Below are 18,316 nucleotides of genomic sequence, written 5' to 3'. Positions count from 1 at the left end.
ATTAGAATTAACTACAGTAGTATTGCTGTGCCTGAAAAAATATTAATCTGTCAAGTTTTTCCTTAAACTGAGAAGGTAGACATGAAGTTTTCATAGGGCTTTGGATATCATTGGCCTTTGATATAAACATAACCATACTGTCATATTTAAATAATTAAAGAATTGGTGGCAAGATGGAACACTTAATGAGTTAAACATTTACACATGCTGCATTCAATTAGCAATTGAATCAACACTGTGATGGTTCAGCCTTATTACAGACATTGTAGGAAGAGGAAGCAAAAGGTACAGTTGCTGGAATTTGGCTTGCTGGATATTTTTATTATTGGTATAAACTGCATTTGCTGTTTAGAACATACTGACGTTTGTAAACTTGAAAAAATAAGAAGTGAGCATTTATAAAAAGAAAAACTGTCCCAAACAGCTTATGTTTTTTCAAAAGTGAAAGATACAGTACAAGCTTCATGAATCAGTTGCAAAAACAAGAACTACAAACCTTATTTTCTGTAATAATGGTTAAACAGAGCAACATTCCAGCATTCTGGGTGGTGTTTTGTCAGCAGTAATTAGTACCTGTGAAATATAAATAAAAGATGTTATGGTGTATGATACCACAGCTCTTTGCATCAGGAAAACAAAGAGTAATATGCCACAATCCTCTTTCTTTCTAAAGAATTGGGAAAGTTAGACAGTTAACTTCTTTCTCTTGTAGTTCTGAAATGTTACCCTTGAAAGTTTGCTCAAGAAGTCCATGGACTAAAATGTCAATTTCAGCTTATTTTCAGCTCATTAAAGACTTTTTGTCACATTTTTGTTTGAGTAAGTGTAGAAGCAAAGGACTGGTGGTCAATTCCAGAAAAAGGACTTTTTTCTGGAAATGCAACTAGGGCAGTATGGATACATCTGAATTAAATGGATCTATCCCCAGCTTCCTACCTAACTTGTGGGATGCTTGTAGGCTACAGGCACACAACGCTTTCACCATTAAAGTTCTGTAAGCCCCTAAAGTTTTACTACTTGTCTGAAGATGAGTCTCTTTTAGTAGAGCTGAGCATTTTTCAGTGTCCGTCTTATTTGGCATTCAGAGTGTTGGTATGGCTGAACCTGAGACTCTTTAGGAGGGCTATCCATTAGGCATGGTCACACCGTTATGACTTAAACCAACAGCACTGAGTTCTGCACAAAGCAGAGAGCCATGGGTTTTATCCGAAACCTGTTTTCTGGCTTTTCCTTCTTCTCTAGGTTCTTCAGCTTGCTTAAACATTTCTTCTTCCTCTGAGGTTCTTGATTTTATCAGTTTTTCTTCAATTGTTTTATAAGCTCTTCTTTTACCGCAGGAAAGATGGATGGATAACAATATTGACTGAACTGCCATGGAGCTGTAACGCTTTACTGAGCTTTCCAGCAGGTCTAGAATTTCTGGTTTTGTCCAGAAGGTGTTTGCATACTTCATCAGGCTTGCATAATGAGAAAGAAAATCCAGTCCTTATTAAACCCTTCCCATCCTTATGTCCTGGATCCTCCTATTAAAATTTTGGGTGAAGAACAGAATGAACAGTCATTCTGACGGAGGCATCCATTATTCGTTGCAGTTAATGTAAGATACATCAGAACTCTCCTGAGGAAGCGGACAAAGTTTTGCTTGTTTTAAAACAGGAAAGTGAGCTTTCTGTGCTGAGATCCTTCATGGTCCACCATTGGTCGTAATAGCCTTTTTAAAATATAAGTTACTTCAAATCAAAGCTAGAACTTCTCATTTCCATCCCTCAGCTAAAAAATAAGTCCCTGCATGTTACCTTTTACCTCTTGAAGTTGAAGCTACCTTTGATTTTGCAGGAAATATGTCCCTCCTACACAGTCATTAGACATTCACAATGGAAATGAATTCACCATTCTTCACATTTCAGCCTCTTACCTTGCCTGTCCCCCAAATTAAGTTTTTTGAAATTCTTATTCTGAAATGTCTCAAATTCTTATTCTTAAATCACTTTCTTCAAGGGTTTGGAAGTTTAAACAATTGTTTCTGTGTTGTCAGGATGGTTTTAAAAAGAAAGCTGGCACTGCAAACTGTTTCCCCCAGAGGTCAGAGAATTCCACTTGATCATGTGTGCTCAGAGTAGTCATCTGCGTGTGAATTCCCTGGCTGTTGCTATTTCAGGACTTCGAAAGAGACGAGGTTTCTGTATTAGAGGCTTACCATATAACTGGTTGGTTGTCTCTCCATGCCATCAAAAAGCAACAGCAGCTGGATGCGAGTTCTTGGGCTGTAAGATCTTGCGACTCGTACGACAAGGTAATCTGACCTCTGTGGAACGTGCCTCTGCTAGTTTTAGGATCAGAGAAAAGAGAAAATTACAGCAGAAAGCTACATGCTGGTCATTTCCACTTCATAGCCCTGTCTTTTCTCATCTACCTGGCTCACGTTCCTCCTTTCAGAGACCCGTTTGCAGCTATATATTCCATCTTCCTCTCTGCTTGTTTCTGTCATTATCCTGAAGTCCTTTGTATGTGACTCTGTAAAGGAATTCAGCTGAGGCTTACAGATCCAGGAATTTTACCTCCTTATTCTCTGGTGGAAGGAACCATCATGTTTGTCCTTGAATGTCTCTGGTATTGGGGTAGGTTTTGAGGACTATGACAGCAGGAATTACTGGCATGTAATTTTCCCTTTCATCCATCAAATGAGTGTCAAATACTTCAGTGGTCAGTACCCGGCTTTTTGCTGAGAGAGCGTTTCACAGAGCCTTTCTGCCTTCTCCCTTTTCTTTATTATAATAAAGTTAGCTTTGCTGACAACTTTATTGGCTGAGTCAAGGTGTAGTACATCAGTGATATTTTTTAATCCTCTACCTTCTCTATCCATTGAAGCTCTGGGATAAGATCTCCCACTTTCTTGTGTGCTTACTACTTTTATAATTAAGGATGGTCAGATTTGCCAGAAATTTTCTTAGTATTAAACAGTTGTGATTAAAGTATTTGGAGTAAAACTTTGTGTCTACATGGAAGGGCGTCTTTCATCTTTCTTAAAAGTGATCTATGCTTCCTTTACATTATTAGGTTCCACAGTCTAGATGATCCTGCCATTACTACAGGCAGCTGCAAATAATAACAGGGTTGCATATCAACATTTCTGTTTTAAAAATACATGCTGCAAGAAATTACCTTTGCCTAAAAAAGTTAATAGAAAACCATTTAACTGAACTTCATTACATTAAGTACTTTGAACATCAAGCAACATGCTGCCCTAATTCTTGATAAATGATCTTAATTGCCTGTCTTTGTCATTGACTCGATTGAAATAATAAAAGTGAATACGGCCATTAGACACATGCATGTCTTTAATGTGCTTTGACTCAGATTGCCTCCTAAAGCATTTGTCTCCATCTGTAAAGTTTTTTTAGGCGTCGTTTGAGTCATAGAAAACCCAGAAAATCATTATGAGTTTTGAAGTAGACTTAAGACATGGGCCTTTTGATTTATTTCATTATTATTTTGGCATTTCAGACCTGAGCTGTAGCCTGCTTGATCCTTCTAACCCAACATAAATATCACGCTGGCTCAGCATTGAGAGAGATTCAGCCTCTCATTTTTTAAAACTACTTTCATCTCTTCTTTTTTTGGTTAAAGGCTCCCCATGCCAGTATAAAGTAAGCGTTTAATTAATACCACATGGAGTGTTTTTTCCCCCAGTAACTGCTCAGTGAAGTCAGTCCTTGTAGGATTTTCTGTTTTCACTCAACTATGGGGGAAGCTTTCAATGTAAAATTAACTAGAATCGCATGTATAATTGACTTTGGCAGGAAAAGAGAGATATGTAAAGGTAAGCTGCAAGATCTTCTGGTTGCTAATTACTAGTCCTTTTAAAGTATACCAGTTTAGAAATCCTTTTACTAAATTTAGCTTAAGGAAATAAATTTCCATCTCCACATGCTCTTAACAGCTGCTTTTTTTATGCTCTGGCAAGGTGGATTAATATATGGAATTCTGAACTCTAAGTAGTTAACTCAACATTTAGAGATCAGACATAAATGAATATCAACATTTAGATGAAACATTTATTCAGGAGATTAACTACAGGTTTGGAGAATGTCAGTGTCTCTTCTTTCTTCGTGTCATTATCTGCTCATCTTGAGAGAACAGTTAAAATGACATTATGATGAGAGCTTTTGGGTCATGTGAGTTCAAATCTCCCGAGTTCAGGGTTTAGATGAAGCTTTGGTTTCAGAAAGAAACTTCAGTCAACTGGCTGAATTTCACATAATTTTAAATTAGTAACCACTTTGTCTTCAGTAAAAACGAGAAAGAAACTTCATGGCAACTTTTGCCTGAAGGCAAGGGCTCACTGCAGGGTAGCCCTACTGAAACAAGACTATGCACTTCATCAGAAAGTGTAGTTCATACGGGAAGTTCAATGGCAAAGCTGTAGCTGTATATTTGAAGGCATCCTTGTTGAAACTGCTTCTCAAGTTTCCTGAATGTGCTGCCACTGTTTATTTTGAAATTGGGGCAGTGTGCAGTTACTTGGAACACAAGCTGGTAAGTAATTTTTGGTGTGCCTGCAAATCATCTTTGGTTCCTTTAGGCCTTAGCTCACTGAATCTCATCGCTTTCAGGTTGAAACAGTCTAGGCATGCAAAATCCATCCAGCAGATGTGGAGCACCCGGAAAGTATTCTCACTGATGGTAACCTCTGGCAGTTGTTGCTGGAAGTTGACTCAATGTACTGACCACATCTCAAAGCCCCTTTTCATTTAACTATTACTTACTGTTTCTTGAATTGAGCTGAATTTCCTCTACAGATTCCCCCTGTGGAGTTTGAATCAGAGGATAAACTTCATACTTTGTTGCCTAATGTTTTAAAATGCTCTGGAGGCAAATGCATGAGGAGACAGTGGATCTGTGTTCATCCATTTGCTTAATGAGTATTTCTGTGAAGGCAGCTACATACAAAGTGGCAAAACATGATCTTGGATTGTGAAACCGACTTTTTTTTTTTTTTTAAGTGCTGGTGGTCAGTATGTGATGTTTCCTTTTCTAATGCTCCCTTTTTTGTACTGCATCCTCCCATTCTGTAGGCCTATATTTGGTGTAATGGATCTGGTGTACAACCAAATCAAAGCTATACCTGAAAAACAGAGTGGTGGTAGGAAACAGCAGTTGAAGTAGCTGGTGAAATTGCTTAAAAACTCCAAATCAGCTACCCATCTGCTTGGTAAGTTAAGCAGGTGGTCATGAATATCTGGTTTGGCACTTCATTGAAAAGAAAATACATATCCAATTCTCTTTCCTGATATTCAAAGCTATTGGTCTTCCTTAACTATGAACTCCTAGAACATCTACATTGTTTTATAACAAAAATTCTCAGTCAGTGTGAAAATTTCTCAAGCAAAGGGACAGAAGTTTTGCAAGAACTTTGACTGCAAATGCAGAAAAGAAGGCTATGAAGGTAGACACAGAACTGTGACATATTCACAGCTGATAAAGGTAGAATGCGTTGCAGGCTTCCTTCAACAAACTATGCACATAATTGAAGCACACATGCAGAGATATAAATTAAAAAAAAAAAAGCAATCTGTAAGCTGCTCAAGCTATTTACAAAAAATTACTGTTGGGAAGAGAGAAAGAGAAAGAAATATTGCTTTCATTTGCAAGTACTCAGGAGACTTCCTGTGCTATGACAACTTTGGATTTATAGGCATGTAGACAAAAAAACTTGATTTTGGCCCCCAGTAGATCTTTTCTGGCTTTAAGGTATTTTATTGAACCGTAGGTTTCTTCATAGATGATATTCCTCTGTAGTTTGTTAAGCTTCACCCTGAAATATATTGTATTAGAACTGAACTGCTGGTAGTGTATATGCTGGTGTTCTTTGATTGCTTTCAAAATTTGCCCCTATTTCTTTTTCCCTAGGGTGCACTTTCCCTATAAACCCAAGTATTGTGTCTTGCAAATGCTTGTTTTGTCAGGCATGAGAGATCACTTATCTCCTTTGTATTCCTGATGGCTAGTAAAGCTCTATATTTTGGAGAAGATATTTCCAGCAAATTTGTTAGGAAAATCACTTGCAGATTTGCACACCAATATTACGCTTTATACATGTAGATTTCTCAGTCCATAAACTGTTTGAATGTCTGTCCCAGAACAAAGGCAATGCCTTTAATATTGAGGCCTTTGATCTTTTCTGCGTACTAATTATCAGTTTTGGCTTTTGTTGTGCTATTCCTTTTGTTCCACTGTTGGATGTTTTCCATTTGTTTCATTTTAATTCTTTTCCCTGGTATTTCATATTAATTTTTAGTAATTATTTTTATGTGACTGACTTTAAGTATTACATTATTGTCATGCTAACTTGTACTCTTACATTATGCCTCTGTATGATATTGTAAAATCACCAGCAGCAACCCCGTTCCGTTACATCATTGTTATCCTGTTATGCACAACAAATTTTTAATGGCTCTTGAAGGTGTAGTCTTTTCTGCCAAAAAACGTTATTTCACAATTGCTTTCTTTCCAGTTATAGGTAGTCTGGTTGAATGGTGGGCATCCCGTTGGGGATTAATACATAAAGAGTGACCACTACCTTTCCATAAACCTTCCTCCTTAGAACAAGGTGAAAATAAACCAGAACTAGAAAGCTTTCTTGTGGTTAGCCAGTTTCTTAATCCTGATTCTCTTCGCGGTGGAATGATTTACACTACAGATCCACATTTAAACATCTCCAGATTATTTCCATAATGTGGAAGAATTGCTACAGGTGGAAAGTTTCTGACCCTGTTACCCGTTGCATTTGTATTGCTTTTACCCAAAGCAGTGAAATTTGAATTTTCACGATGATTAAATGGTGGCTAAGGAGGGGAGAGCACAGAGAAGGGATAAGTCTTTCAGGACAACCTTGTACCAAACGGAGAAGGTCTTATGGGCGAGGATTAAAAGAAGTCATTCCTATGAAGAGACAAATAGTCGAATCTAGTGACCACAGATGTTTGGGAAATACTCTGAAAATGTAAATCTTTGAAAGGCATGTTTGCCTGGTAACAGCACTTCAGTCCCTGCATCTGGAAGCATTCTCAAGAGTAAGAGAGGGAAGGCAACCAGAAATAACTGGCATGTCTCTTCTTCTCAGCACAGGTCTGGTCTCCCAGAGTTTCGCTGTCCGCAGTCCAAGGAAGGCTCTGAGGAGAGGAGATGAAGAAACGCGTCTCCGAGTGGGCAGTAGGAGGATAAGGAGCAGAGGGGCTTCCTGCTTGCCCTTAAAGAAAGGCACAAATTTGAGTGGAAGCACCTCTGTCCTTATTTCAGACTAGGCTTCTGCTGCTGTCAAACCAGCTCCTGCTCAGAGCCCTGGCCCTGCGTTAGCTCTGCACAGCATTGTGCTTACCTGCAGCTACAGACACTTTCCAAGCAAAGGCTCAAGACTCACCTGAAGCCCTCTTTTCCTTACAGGCAGATCACAGCCTTTGGCTTTCCTCTTGCAGTTGAACTCCCTCGGAGGAGGGTCCTCTTGAACACCATTTTGTCATTGTTTCACATCTAGCTGCAAACCTGTCACCTGCAGTGTTGACACCTCGCTGGCCTCATTAAACGCATTCCAAGGTTGAATTTCTTTACAATTTCTGTGCTGCTAGGTGTTTCTTTAGTCCTGTAGGTATCATGTTAAAATAGATCAATTCCACTGTACTGCGTAGGGTAAAATAACTAGGGAATAGAAAGCCCCTCTTCCATCAGTATAAGTGGTTTGGTCACATATGTTGGCCTTTTCCTCTTAATGTGCTGATAGGACTTTAATAGCTGAGGTGGTGTTTCTTCAACACAATTAAGGCAGTTTTAGTTTCTTTCTGCATTTCTGGTTCCTGTTGCCTCTTCAAGCTGCAGGCCCCCTGTCAACCAGCAAGCTCCTCTCTCTCGCTTTCTCTATGTCTCCCTGGAGTTCTGTTTGAGTCTCCTTTTGGAACCTGCTCTCAGAGGCTTTGTACTAAAGGGAAAAAGTGGGAATGTTCTGGAAATCTTTTTAATTCAATAAATTTAGCTTTAGAGGTCAATAGACTTCTTAATTCTCACTAAAATGCAGGTTTACATGTTTGGAGATGTACTGGCTATTCCAGTTGTATCCCAGTGTGACAGTCTGCCATAAATTTCAAGGAAGACTTTTCAGCTATGGTAACTTGAATGAGTGATCATGAATCTAAAATGCTCCTTTTCAGCCCTTCAGGACATAACCAAAGAAACAAACAGAAACCCAAAACGTAGCCTGTCCTTTTCATATCTTTTGTATTCTTCTCATAGCTTCACTTTATGTTTCCTACATGCTGATTTTCTTAATTCTAGGTTCAACATTTAAAATATTCATTTGTGATTAACAGAGGTCCTTTTCATGAGTTAATTCCAAACAGTAACAATCCGCTCCCACAACTGTTTGTCAATTGTGATATCCAAATTTGAATTTGGAGATGGGTCCATACCTCTGTGTGTTCATACCTCTGGTGGGTTGGCCCTGGCTGGATGCCCCAGGTGCCCACCAAAGCTGCTCTATCCCTCCCCTCCTCGGCTGGACAGGGGAGAGAAAATAGAACAAAAGGCTCCTGGGTTGGGATAAGGACAGGGAGAGATCACTCACCAGTTACTGTCATGAGCAAACCAGACTTGACTTGGGGAAATTAATTTATTACCAGTCAAATCAGAGTAGGATAATAAGAAAGAAAACTAAATCTTAAAACACCTTCCCCCCATCCATCCCTTCTCCCTGGGCTCAACTTCACTCCTGATTTCTCTCCCTCTCCCCCCGCAGCAGCGCAGGGGGATGGGGAATGAGGGTTGGGGTCAGTTCCTTACCCCTTGTCTCTGCCGCTCCTTCCTCCTCAGGGGGAGGACTCCTCACTCATCCCCTGCTCCCGCATGGGGTCCCTCCCATGGGAGACAGTCCTTCATGAACTTCTCCAACGCAGGTCCTTTCCGTGGGCTGCAGTTCTTCACGAACTTCTCCACTGTGGGTCCCTCCCACGGGCTGCAGTCCTTCAGGCACAGCCTGCTCCAGCGTGGGTCCCCTGCGGGGTCCCAAGTCCTGCCAGCAAACCTGCTCCAGCGTGGGCTCCTCTCTCCATGGGGCTACAGGTCCTGCCAGGAGCCTACTCCAGCACGGGCTACCCACAGGGTCCCAGCCTCCTTCGGGCATCCTATTTCTCCAGCGTGGGGTCCTCCATGGGCTGCAGGTGGAGATCTGCTCCCCCGTGGACCTCCCTGGGCTGCAGGGGGACAGCCTGCCTCACCGTGGTCTTCATCACCACGGGCTGCAGGGGAATCTCTGCTCCGGCGCCTGGAGCATCTCCTCCCCTCCTTCTGCACTGACCTGGGGGTCTGCAGGGCTGGGGCTCTCACATCTTCTCATTTCTCTCTTCTCCAGCTGCTGTTGCACAGCAACTTTTTTCCCTTCTTAAATCCGTTCTCCCAGAGGCACTACCACCATCACTGATGGGCTCGGCCTTGGCCAGCGGCGGGTCCGTCCTGGAGCCGGCTGGCATGGGCTCTGTCGGACGTGGGGGAAGCTTCCAGCAGCTTCTCTCAGAAGCCACCCCTGTAGCCCCCCCGCCATGAAAAACCAATACGATATCTGTATGTATTACACATCATACATCTGATGAAACTGGGGCTCCGTTACTGCGTAATAGAGAATATGGCGGAGGTGTAATCGAAGCATCTACAATCTTTACAGGTCAGCAGTTTTCCCCTGAGTAGGACTGTCATAATAATTGTTTCCCTACACCTTTTTTTCCCTATAAAAATAGGGCAGTTACTAACTGTGTATGCCTGAGAAAATTTGGAAATGAACAATAATATGAAGAAGATGGTACTTTTTCCTTCACAAACTTTACCTCATGCAGCCAGCTGAGAACACTAAGAGTGTGTTGGGTAATTGGCTTTCCTGCATCCTGTGTTTTTAATTGCCTGAATATACAATCAGTTCAAGGTACATTTCTTGTGCTCTAATGAATTTTAACATAAAGGTTTATTTCCAGATGGATCAGCACTGGAAGAGCTTTTTGGCTGTCTTATAATTTAAATTAACACATTGATACCAAAACCTTGCCACCCAAGAAATTAAACATAGAATTTATTATGTAATTGTGTGGTTATTTTATCTTGGGGATCAAGGTGGCTTTTGAAAAAAATGCAGCATTCCCTAGAGTTTCTTTATATTATCACACTAGGTTGACATTAATTCAGGAACTGTTGTAATTTAGATAGAATTGAAGATATGGCATTTTGGGGTGAAAAAAAGCTTATTTAAACCTTCCATAATTTTTAATTCACTCTTTGCAGTTATTTGTGACTTGAAAAAACAAGTAAATTAAGCTCTTCTTTCCTGATAGTCTTTTGGATTAGAGACATCTATATGAATGCAATATGAGGAGTTTTTAAGGCATGTCCTTTCTCAGCTGAAAAAGTCCCATCTAGCTGCGCTGTAAAAGTGAGTGCAGCACAGTTCATAGAGTATACATGATCATTTAATTAATGTTGCTGCCAGAGTAAATATGCAGCAGTTTTGACATATGTCTGCAATCCATATTTATAGAAGGTACAGAAGCAAATTAGTATGTTGGACGTTTGGGTTTGCACCTGCCTGTGATGTAGCTGTGACTTTGACTTTGTCATTTAACTTATACGTGCCGCTATTGTCCCACTTGTAAAGAGACATAATAATGATTTCCTTCAGGTGGAAGTTACAAAGTTTGCAGAACACGCAAGCTCTTGAGGAGAAAGGATTTCTATACCAGAAATATGAAAGACAATGCAGACATCTGCTGTGACATGGCCGTGGGCTCTGTTCCTTGTCCTGTCCCACGTCGACCTGCCGTGTGAACTTGGCACTAAGAGCCAAGTGACTTAAACCTCATTAAATAAAGCAGTAATAATTGTATTTACCCATCTCTGTCAAAAGTTTTCATACCTGTGTATACAATGAGCTCTACTATTCGTGGCATCTATGTATTTTTGAGATTGAAGACTGCCATTTCTCCTCTCTTCCCACTCCTTGTAACCGTGAGTAAATGGTTGTTATCAGAATTGTGGTGTGCACCGACATGTATTTTGATTCACTTCATAGTCTTTAATGTAATTTCAGTCAGCTTTCATTGCAGCAAAAGGTCTGAAGTCAGAGGGATCCCTGGTGCTCGAATTAGTTCCTGTCTATTCTATAAACCTGTTCACGACTGTAGGAGGTCATAGTGGCTTACACTCAAACCAGAAGGTCTGACTTTAGTCAGCTGTCATATAGAGGCTGCCTCTGATAACTGTGCATCATTTCTGTATTGTTGTAAATGTGTATTTGTCTGCGATATTACTGCATATGCTGTATTTCAGGAAAAGCAGAGATTTCTGACAGATGTCCTACATGAAGTGATGTTGCTGGATGGTTTAGCCAGTTCACATCCAGTATCCCAGGAGGTGCAGCAAGCCACCGACATTGACAGGGTGTTTGACTGGATCGCCTATAAAAAGGTGAGACTAATTAAACATATCTGTCTCTATATATAGGTATGTCAGTAGCCATTAGAAGATCACCTTCCATCTGTAAAACAAATACCATTGTAAAAATACATACACCACAGTGCTTATTAGCTGGGAAACTTTAATTTGTGTTGAATATATTTGGAATATACTGCAGTGATTGTAGCCAAATACATTCAACACATGGAGTTGTTATTAAATGTTATACGTGAACCTGGGAGGCTGTCAGAATTCAACAAGATCATTTGACTTTTTTATTACTATTTATTTTGTGGCAGTATCTGAATTATATTTGACGCTTTAAAAAGCAGAAGGATATGTAGTCTTTGTCCTATTGAAAGTCTGTAGAAAACTTGTCAAGTACTAAAGTTAAATGTACTGGTTTTTCTGTTCTTTTTCTATGCGTGAGAATTTTTCCGTCAGCTAGTGAAAACTCTGAAGTCATTGCTGAACAGTGAGAATGGAGGAACTGCCTTGTGGGGTGATGAAAGGATGTGTATTAAAATCGGGCAATTTGAAATTGTATTTCAATGAATAGGAAGCCTTTTGGCCAGCTTTGGGACTGACCGAACAGCTTCTGTGCAGGAGTGAAAGGGCTGCACGCTTCCACCTTCTCCATCATATGACTAAGCTTGCTCTTAGCGTATGGCCCAAAAGCTGGTGCTTTCCATCATACCACATGATGATTCTCTGCTACATGGTATTGTGTGTAATGCTCTGCCTTAATTTCATGACCAAACCTGCTTGATGTGTGGTGCAGAGGCTGCTGCCTGCAGCCTTCCGCTGTGAAGGCTGTACGGGAGCTCTCTGCTGGCGATTTGGTCTTTTGACTATCATCCTTGTAGTTGATGATAACTTTTCGTTGCATCATTAGCTGCCTGACATCAGACTGTAACAAGACAGCAGCAGCATAGCACTGACTTTTCTACTGAACCTCCAGTTTATCCAGTGCTCATTCTGGGCTAAAAAAAGAGGTGCATCCTCTTTTACAGTCATCAGTTATTCCCAGTCAGCAATAAATTCAACTTGATCCTCTTCCATTAAAGGATCTCATGCCTTTAAGGATGGGCAAATGAGTGTGTGTGTGTATGTCCATGTAATAAGTATAGAATGTACTATGCAAACACAAAATACTTAGGAAAATATTTTAAAATGCTGGGGTTGCTCAAGAGCCCAAGTAACATTTTCAAAAATCCCTTAGCTGGCTTTGAAAACATTACTGTTGGTCAATTAAGCTATAATAGCCAGCAGCTTTTAGTATACTGAAGTCTTCTCATTGTTTAAATGTTTCAATCATATGTTTGCTGGTGATAGCTGAACCTCGGTGGGTTCAGAGGCTTATCTTATATCAGTATCTTAACGTTTCAAGCTAATTATTTTTTCTAATTAATATGATAATAGTAATATCACCCAGTAAACTGTAATACTTGACACTTATCTTTTCATCTTATGAACACTTTGCAAACATTAAGGAATTTTCATTTACATTGACGTGACAAATAGGACAGTAGGACACATCTGTATACTTTAGCTATTTTATGCAGGCTAATAGGATCACTCTGTTTTCTGTGCAGATTAGAGTACAATCTCTGTCTTGTATCTGTCCATTTAAGGGTTCCTTTTTCAATGTAAGAGTGGCCATGCCCAGTGGATACAGCAGCGTCTCCACTCAGCTTCTCTGATAGCCAACTCTCTTGAACCCTCGGTGACACTGAGTGTGTTCTTAGCAGGACCTGATCCTGTAAGTTTTGAACCCCGTTACCAGATCTAGCAAACCACCTTGAGGAACGGCAATGGAAGAATTTACTTACACACTTTCATAGGTGAGGAGACTGAAAGACCCACTCTTTGGCCCATGAAGTCTTTGTTTTCCTGTCTGATAATCAGTTTGACTGTCTGCTGCTCTCTGTAACTATTCATCCTTTTGTTTTAGATACAAGCAATATCTAACAGGAAGAAACTTTCCTAACTGAATTCATAGGCTGCTCTTTTCACTGTTTCTGTATCTTCCTCCAAACACCTGACACTGTTTCCTTCTGAGGATAAATTAGAACAAATTTAACATTTTGTAGATTTTACATTGTTTCATTCCTATGTAATCTTGTATGCATGCATGCATAGCTTGGACTTTAAAACGACCGGGGAATCATGCTCATTTATTACATAGCTAGAACATTTGCATATCCTTCTAGCTCTCTAGTGTCTGCCAATATAAATACTGCGATGAATGGTACGTCAATAAAATCCAAACTGTAAAGTTATACTGAAGGCTTTACTTGGTCAGACATGTGCCCAAATACTTTCAGGTGCCTTAAAGCCCTCCTTACACAATGAGCCCTGCTGGAGGGATATTGTTGCTGGTGTTTCTGGGATGGCTTTTTGGTTGTTTGCTGACTGATTTTTTAAATTGATGTCAAGTATTAAGTTCTCAGGAATTTTTTCTGTTGACCCTAGTAAACTTTGGATCAGAACTGTCAGTGAGGACTTTTCTACTGTCTTAAATAGAATGCTCATTTTTAAACAGTCTAGCATTATGTGCAGTATCTTCTTCCTACATTTTGGTATGTTTTTTTTTTTCCATTCTGTTTTATTTTTTTTTTTTAAATGTCCACCTTGCGTTCCCTGGGACCTTGGATTATCTATGTGATCTCTTTTCTCTCTTCACAATTTTCTGCACAATATTGAAATGATGAAACTTTCTCCCATCTAATTTTTTTTCAGTGAAATGAGAGTCGTAGAATATGATTGTCATTTCATTGTCTTTACTGTCATCAGTATGGCATAAATCAATCAGACACCATTATAGTGCCCATCTCTGCTAGACACTCAGCTGTCATTTTAAAGACATGCCTCTTCTTACACACTTCAGAGATGACCATTGAAACTGTGCTATTTAAACGCCTCGGAACTGGATATATTTTTCATTTCCACTTTCTTGTCCTCGGTGATTGCACATGTTAAGAAATCTCATGACATTAGCCCCTGAAGAATGATATTCAGGTAATCCCACAAGCAGAGTGAAACAGAAACTACAGCCCAGCAGCAGACAATGTTTTTCCACTTAAGCTGTTGAGGGTAATGTTTGCCTCTTTCAAAAGCATCATACTAGTCATTCTTCAGATAGGAGCATGTCATCCTCCACTAGGGCCACAAATATGTAGAGAAAAATGAGAAGTCGTGATAGTTCATTAATAAACAGTACTGGTAGATGATTCAAGGCTCTCAAGTTACATCAGAGAGTGGATATGTCTTCCTAGTGCAGCTGGAAGTGAGATAGTGTCCTCCCACGATGACGGGAAAAGTGGTTATATCCCAAGTGCAGTAGGAAATATAGCCTGTTGAACACAAGAGTGGATCTGAGAATTGTTAAATCAAAGCAAAAAGCGTGACAGCCTTTCCACACCAGAAATAACTGACAGCAGGAATCATAGCCCTGGAGAGCTGCATCAACAGAGGAGGAGAGAGTGCAGCAAGAATAACGTGAGGAGCAACAATCAGCAAGGAACAACCGGCTGTAATAAAATGGAGAAAGAAGACAGCTGCATCTCAAAGGGAGCGGCCAGACCCAGAACAGTGTGAGGGAGAGACGTTCCAGACAGAACTAAAGGAGTCATAGCCCTAGATGAGCAGTCACAGCCAGATAAGAGAAGGGATGAAAGGACACCAAGGACACTGTAGAGAGCCAGATAATACCTGAAGTCCTTTCTGTCAGCCTGCTGCATGCTTTGAAGTGTGCTGGTTGAAGATTCTGGCAGCAATCAGAGCAGGCAAGACCAGTATGATGGAGTGTAACGATAAAAATACCCCCAATAGAATATGTCTTGGCAAGTGACAAACAATAATCAAAACAAGGAAGAGGATGACTCGAATAGGGAAGAATATTCTTTTTTTCCTTCCCTATAAGCAAAATTAACTTCAGCAGTGAGCTCAGTTACTGGCCCTGGCTTTGTAATGCAAACAATTCATTATTTCCTAAACCTTTGTGTGTATAATTTCCTTTTTCTTCTTAACTGTATGCCACTTCTTTAAAAATGCTTTTTCCTGCTTTCTGTGTGGAGTGATGGAAGAAGGATATATTTCTAACAGTAATAAAGGGAGACTGTGATCCCTGCCTCCTCTCAAAGGTAATGTTCTGCATTAGGAAATCTGTTCAACTAAAAATTTACACAAAGAAAAATGCTCAGCTTCCCTGTATGTCGCGCTAACAGTTCTGGCAAAGGAGAATTTAAGAAATTGCAAGCAGTGCCTTGCTCACCTTTTTGAGCGTAATTCTCTTTGAAAATTTACAGCATAATGTATTCTGCAAGAATGTGGAAGAACAGGAGGGCTAACTGCAGTCGCTGGAAAGGCTTTCTAAAAACTTTGTGCTTTTTACTTCTGTTGCTCAGGCCCTGGGAAGGATATTGGCACTGTAATGACAAAATAAAACACCCCCCCTTCCCCCCCCGAAACATGTATTCTTCCCAGTAAGACCAGGATTAGTATCAGAGAAATCCACTCAGTTCGTGAGTGCAATGAAATTGTGACAATGTGCATCTCTGAAGTCGCCACAGAAAAGTGAGAGCAGCTCATTAACAGTGAAAGAAATACTAGATAAATACTTATAAATAGTAAAATGCAGTAAAATAGGTTTTATTTTTAGTTATTCACTTAACTAAATCAATAACATAAGATGGTATCCAGCTAGTTAAAAGTCTTACAATACAATACGGGTGGCTTTACAACCCACTCCCTTACTGCAGTATAAAGGGAGAACTTTTTGTTCTCCCTGACTGACTGAGCCGTGACGTCGTCTGTGAATGCCATTAAGTCCTGGGTGCGCGTCTGCGTGATGCTGGTTTCTGTTCCATGACTTGCAAGTGCAGCAGTTCAGCGCCCAGGGTGCAGAAGGAGCCTTTGTAACAGAGGAGGTATCTTGTAATGAAAATAATTTCTTTCTGTTTAGATAAAAAGGTTGAAGGTCATTACTGCTTCCAATATGAAAGCCATGGAAGCTCAGTTGGTGAAACCTTTAGGTTCAAGTTCAGAGGAGCCCCAAGAGTGCCTGACTTAAAGTATGTGGGCTGTCCCACTCCAGCTGGTGGGTGCTAGCACGTAAAACTAGGCGCCTCAAGATACTTAACATACCTCTCTTAAGGCATCTGAGCACCTTCCTGACTCAAACCAAACTGTCATTATCCTTTTACACTGTTCAGTGTATGCTAAGATAATATTTTCTGAAGAAGAAATGTAGAAGCCACTGTGTGTGGTATATAAACAGCTACACACCTACAGTGCTTCAGGAGTGTTATGTTCCCCATGCTGGGAAGAGCTGTATATGAGTTTGGAAATAATAAAAATGGAGCACAAATGTTAATAAAAGCATTTTATTTTAAAGAAGAGCTCATTAGACTAGATTGCTCAGTCAACGTAGAGCAATTGGGAAGACTCAACCTGTTGTGGTACAAGACTGTCTTCTGCCCGTTCCCCGTCGAAAGGCAGCGGCACACTGCAGCTCCCAAGGGCTGGAGGAGGTGATCAAAGCAGAAATGGCAACGGTGGCTCAAGACACTGTGCCCTGCCATCATTCCTCATACTTCTTTCCCCAACAAGGAGTAGAAGGAACAGAATAGTGCATCTGTGTCTCAGATGTTTCCATGGCTTAAAATAAAGTGTTGATAAAGGTGGGTGTACACAGAGGTACCAGCCTACACACCAGAGTTCCTGAAATGCATTTGCCTTTCCTGCTGTTCTGGCTCTACTTTGTAACGGTTATTTTCAGCAAAGGGCAAAGCAGAAAGTACCTCTGTAAGCCTGTACAGGTAGTTTCTATTTTTTCTCTGAAGGAGTCCAAAAACCAATGATGCCTGAGTAAAGGCAATGGATAACTTTTGCTGACACACGTCCTAGTTCAGATCAGTAAAATGAGCAAAAATTACAAGTGTTAAAATAACTTGGAACAAATTGTAAGAATTAGAAATAGAAGATAAACTGGAGGTAATGAAAGAGAGTAAAAGGAAAAAAAATTGACATAAAAATATGATCCTTCAGGCCTGCAGGACTTCTGTTCAGGAGGGAACAACCTCTGCCACACTGTTTTGTTGTTATTCTTGTCTTTTAAAGGTATGTTTAAGTACTGGATAATTTCTGAAGCTTAAAAGAGGTATTCAAAGAGAGAACGTAGAACGGCATGTTTAATTACAGTTAGTTGCAAATCAGTCTTAGGCAAATGGATTGAGATTCTTATGTGGTATTTAGTGAACTAAAAGACCACGAATATCAATTTTCATGCTTCATGGAAACAAACCTGGTCAAACAGACCTGATTTCGATCTTCGATGAGATTAAATGTGTGGTTGGTAAAGATAAATTGTGTTGAGACATAGACTTTTAAAATCTTTGTTTCATTATGGCATAATACTCTAGTTAAAAAAAACAACAGTGCTATACCATATTACTACAGAACACATTGGCTGTATTAATAGATAGCTATCAGATCATACTGATCCCCAAGGTAGTCTTCAGTGGAGAATCATCTCAAATTCTGAGTTTTACTTTACCTAATTTGCTTTTGGATTCTCTGTGGAGCTGGTTGGTAAAATGGGGATGCATTTCCTCTTTGAAGTGAAGTAACTGTAACCACGTAAACACTTGTGTAAGTATTCATCATAAAAGGGAAGACCTTTGTCCGTTACTCCTAATGGAAAACAGGGATTTGTGGAGCCTGTTTTATTATTACAAGAGATTCTTAATACAGAGGATTTTAAGATGAACTAGTTTATTCACTACTTACTTAAATTATGGTGATGGCCTGTGTAAATAATTTCATTAACCTC

At 40.0% G+C, this 18,316-nt stretch overlaps 1 protein-coding gene across 1 annotated transcript in view; it reads left to right on the top strand.

The window, feature by feature from the left end:
- Positions 1-18,316, top strand: part of TRHDE (thyrotropin releasing hormone degrading enzyme) — a 221,826-nt gene that overhangs the window by 92,731 nt on the left and 110,779 nt on the right. The window contains exon 6 of the mRNA XM_075057976.1: positions 11,356-11,493. Within this exon, the coding sequence (XP_074914077.1) occupies positions 11,356-11,493 (138 nt within the window). The remainder of the gene's footprint in view (positions 1-11,355; positions 11,494-18,316) is intronic.

Source organism: Buteo buteo, chromosome 26 (genome assembly GCF_964188355.1).
Source record: "Buteo buteo chromosome 26, bButBut1.hap1.1, whole genome shotgun sequence".
NCBI classification, from domain to species: Eukaryota; Metazoa; Chordata; class Aves; order Accipitriformes; family Accipitridae; genus Buteo; species Buteo buteo.
The sequence above is the reverse complement of the archived record's forward strand: the minus strand, read 5'-3'. Positions and strand labels throughout refer to the sequence as shown.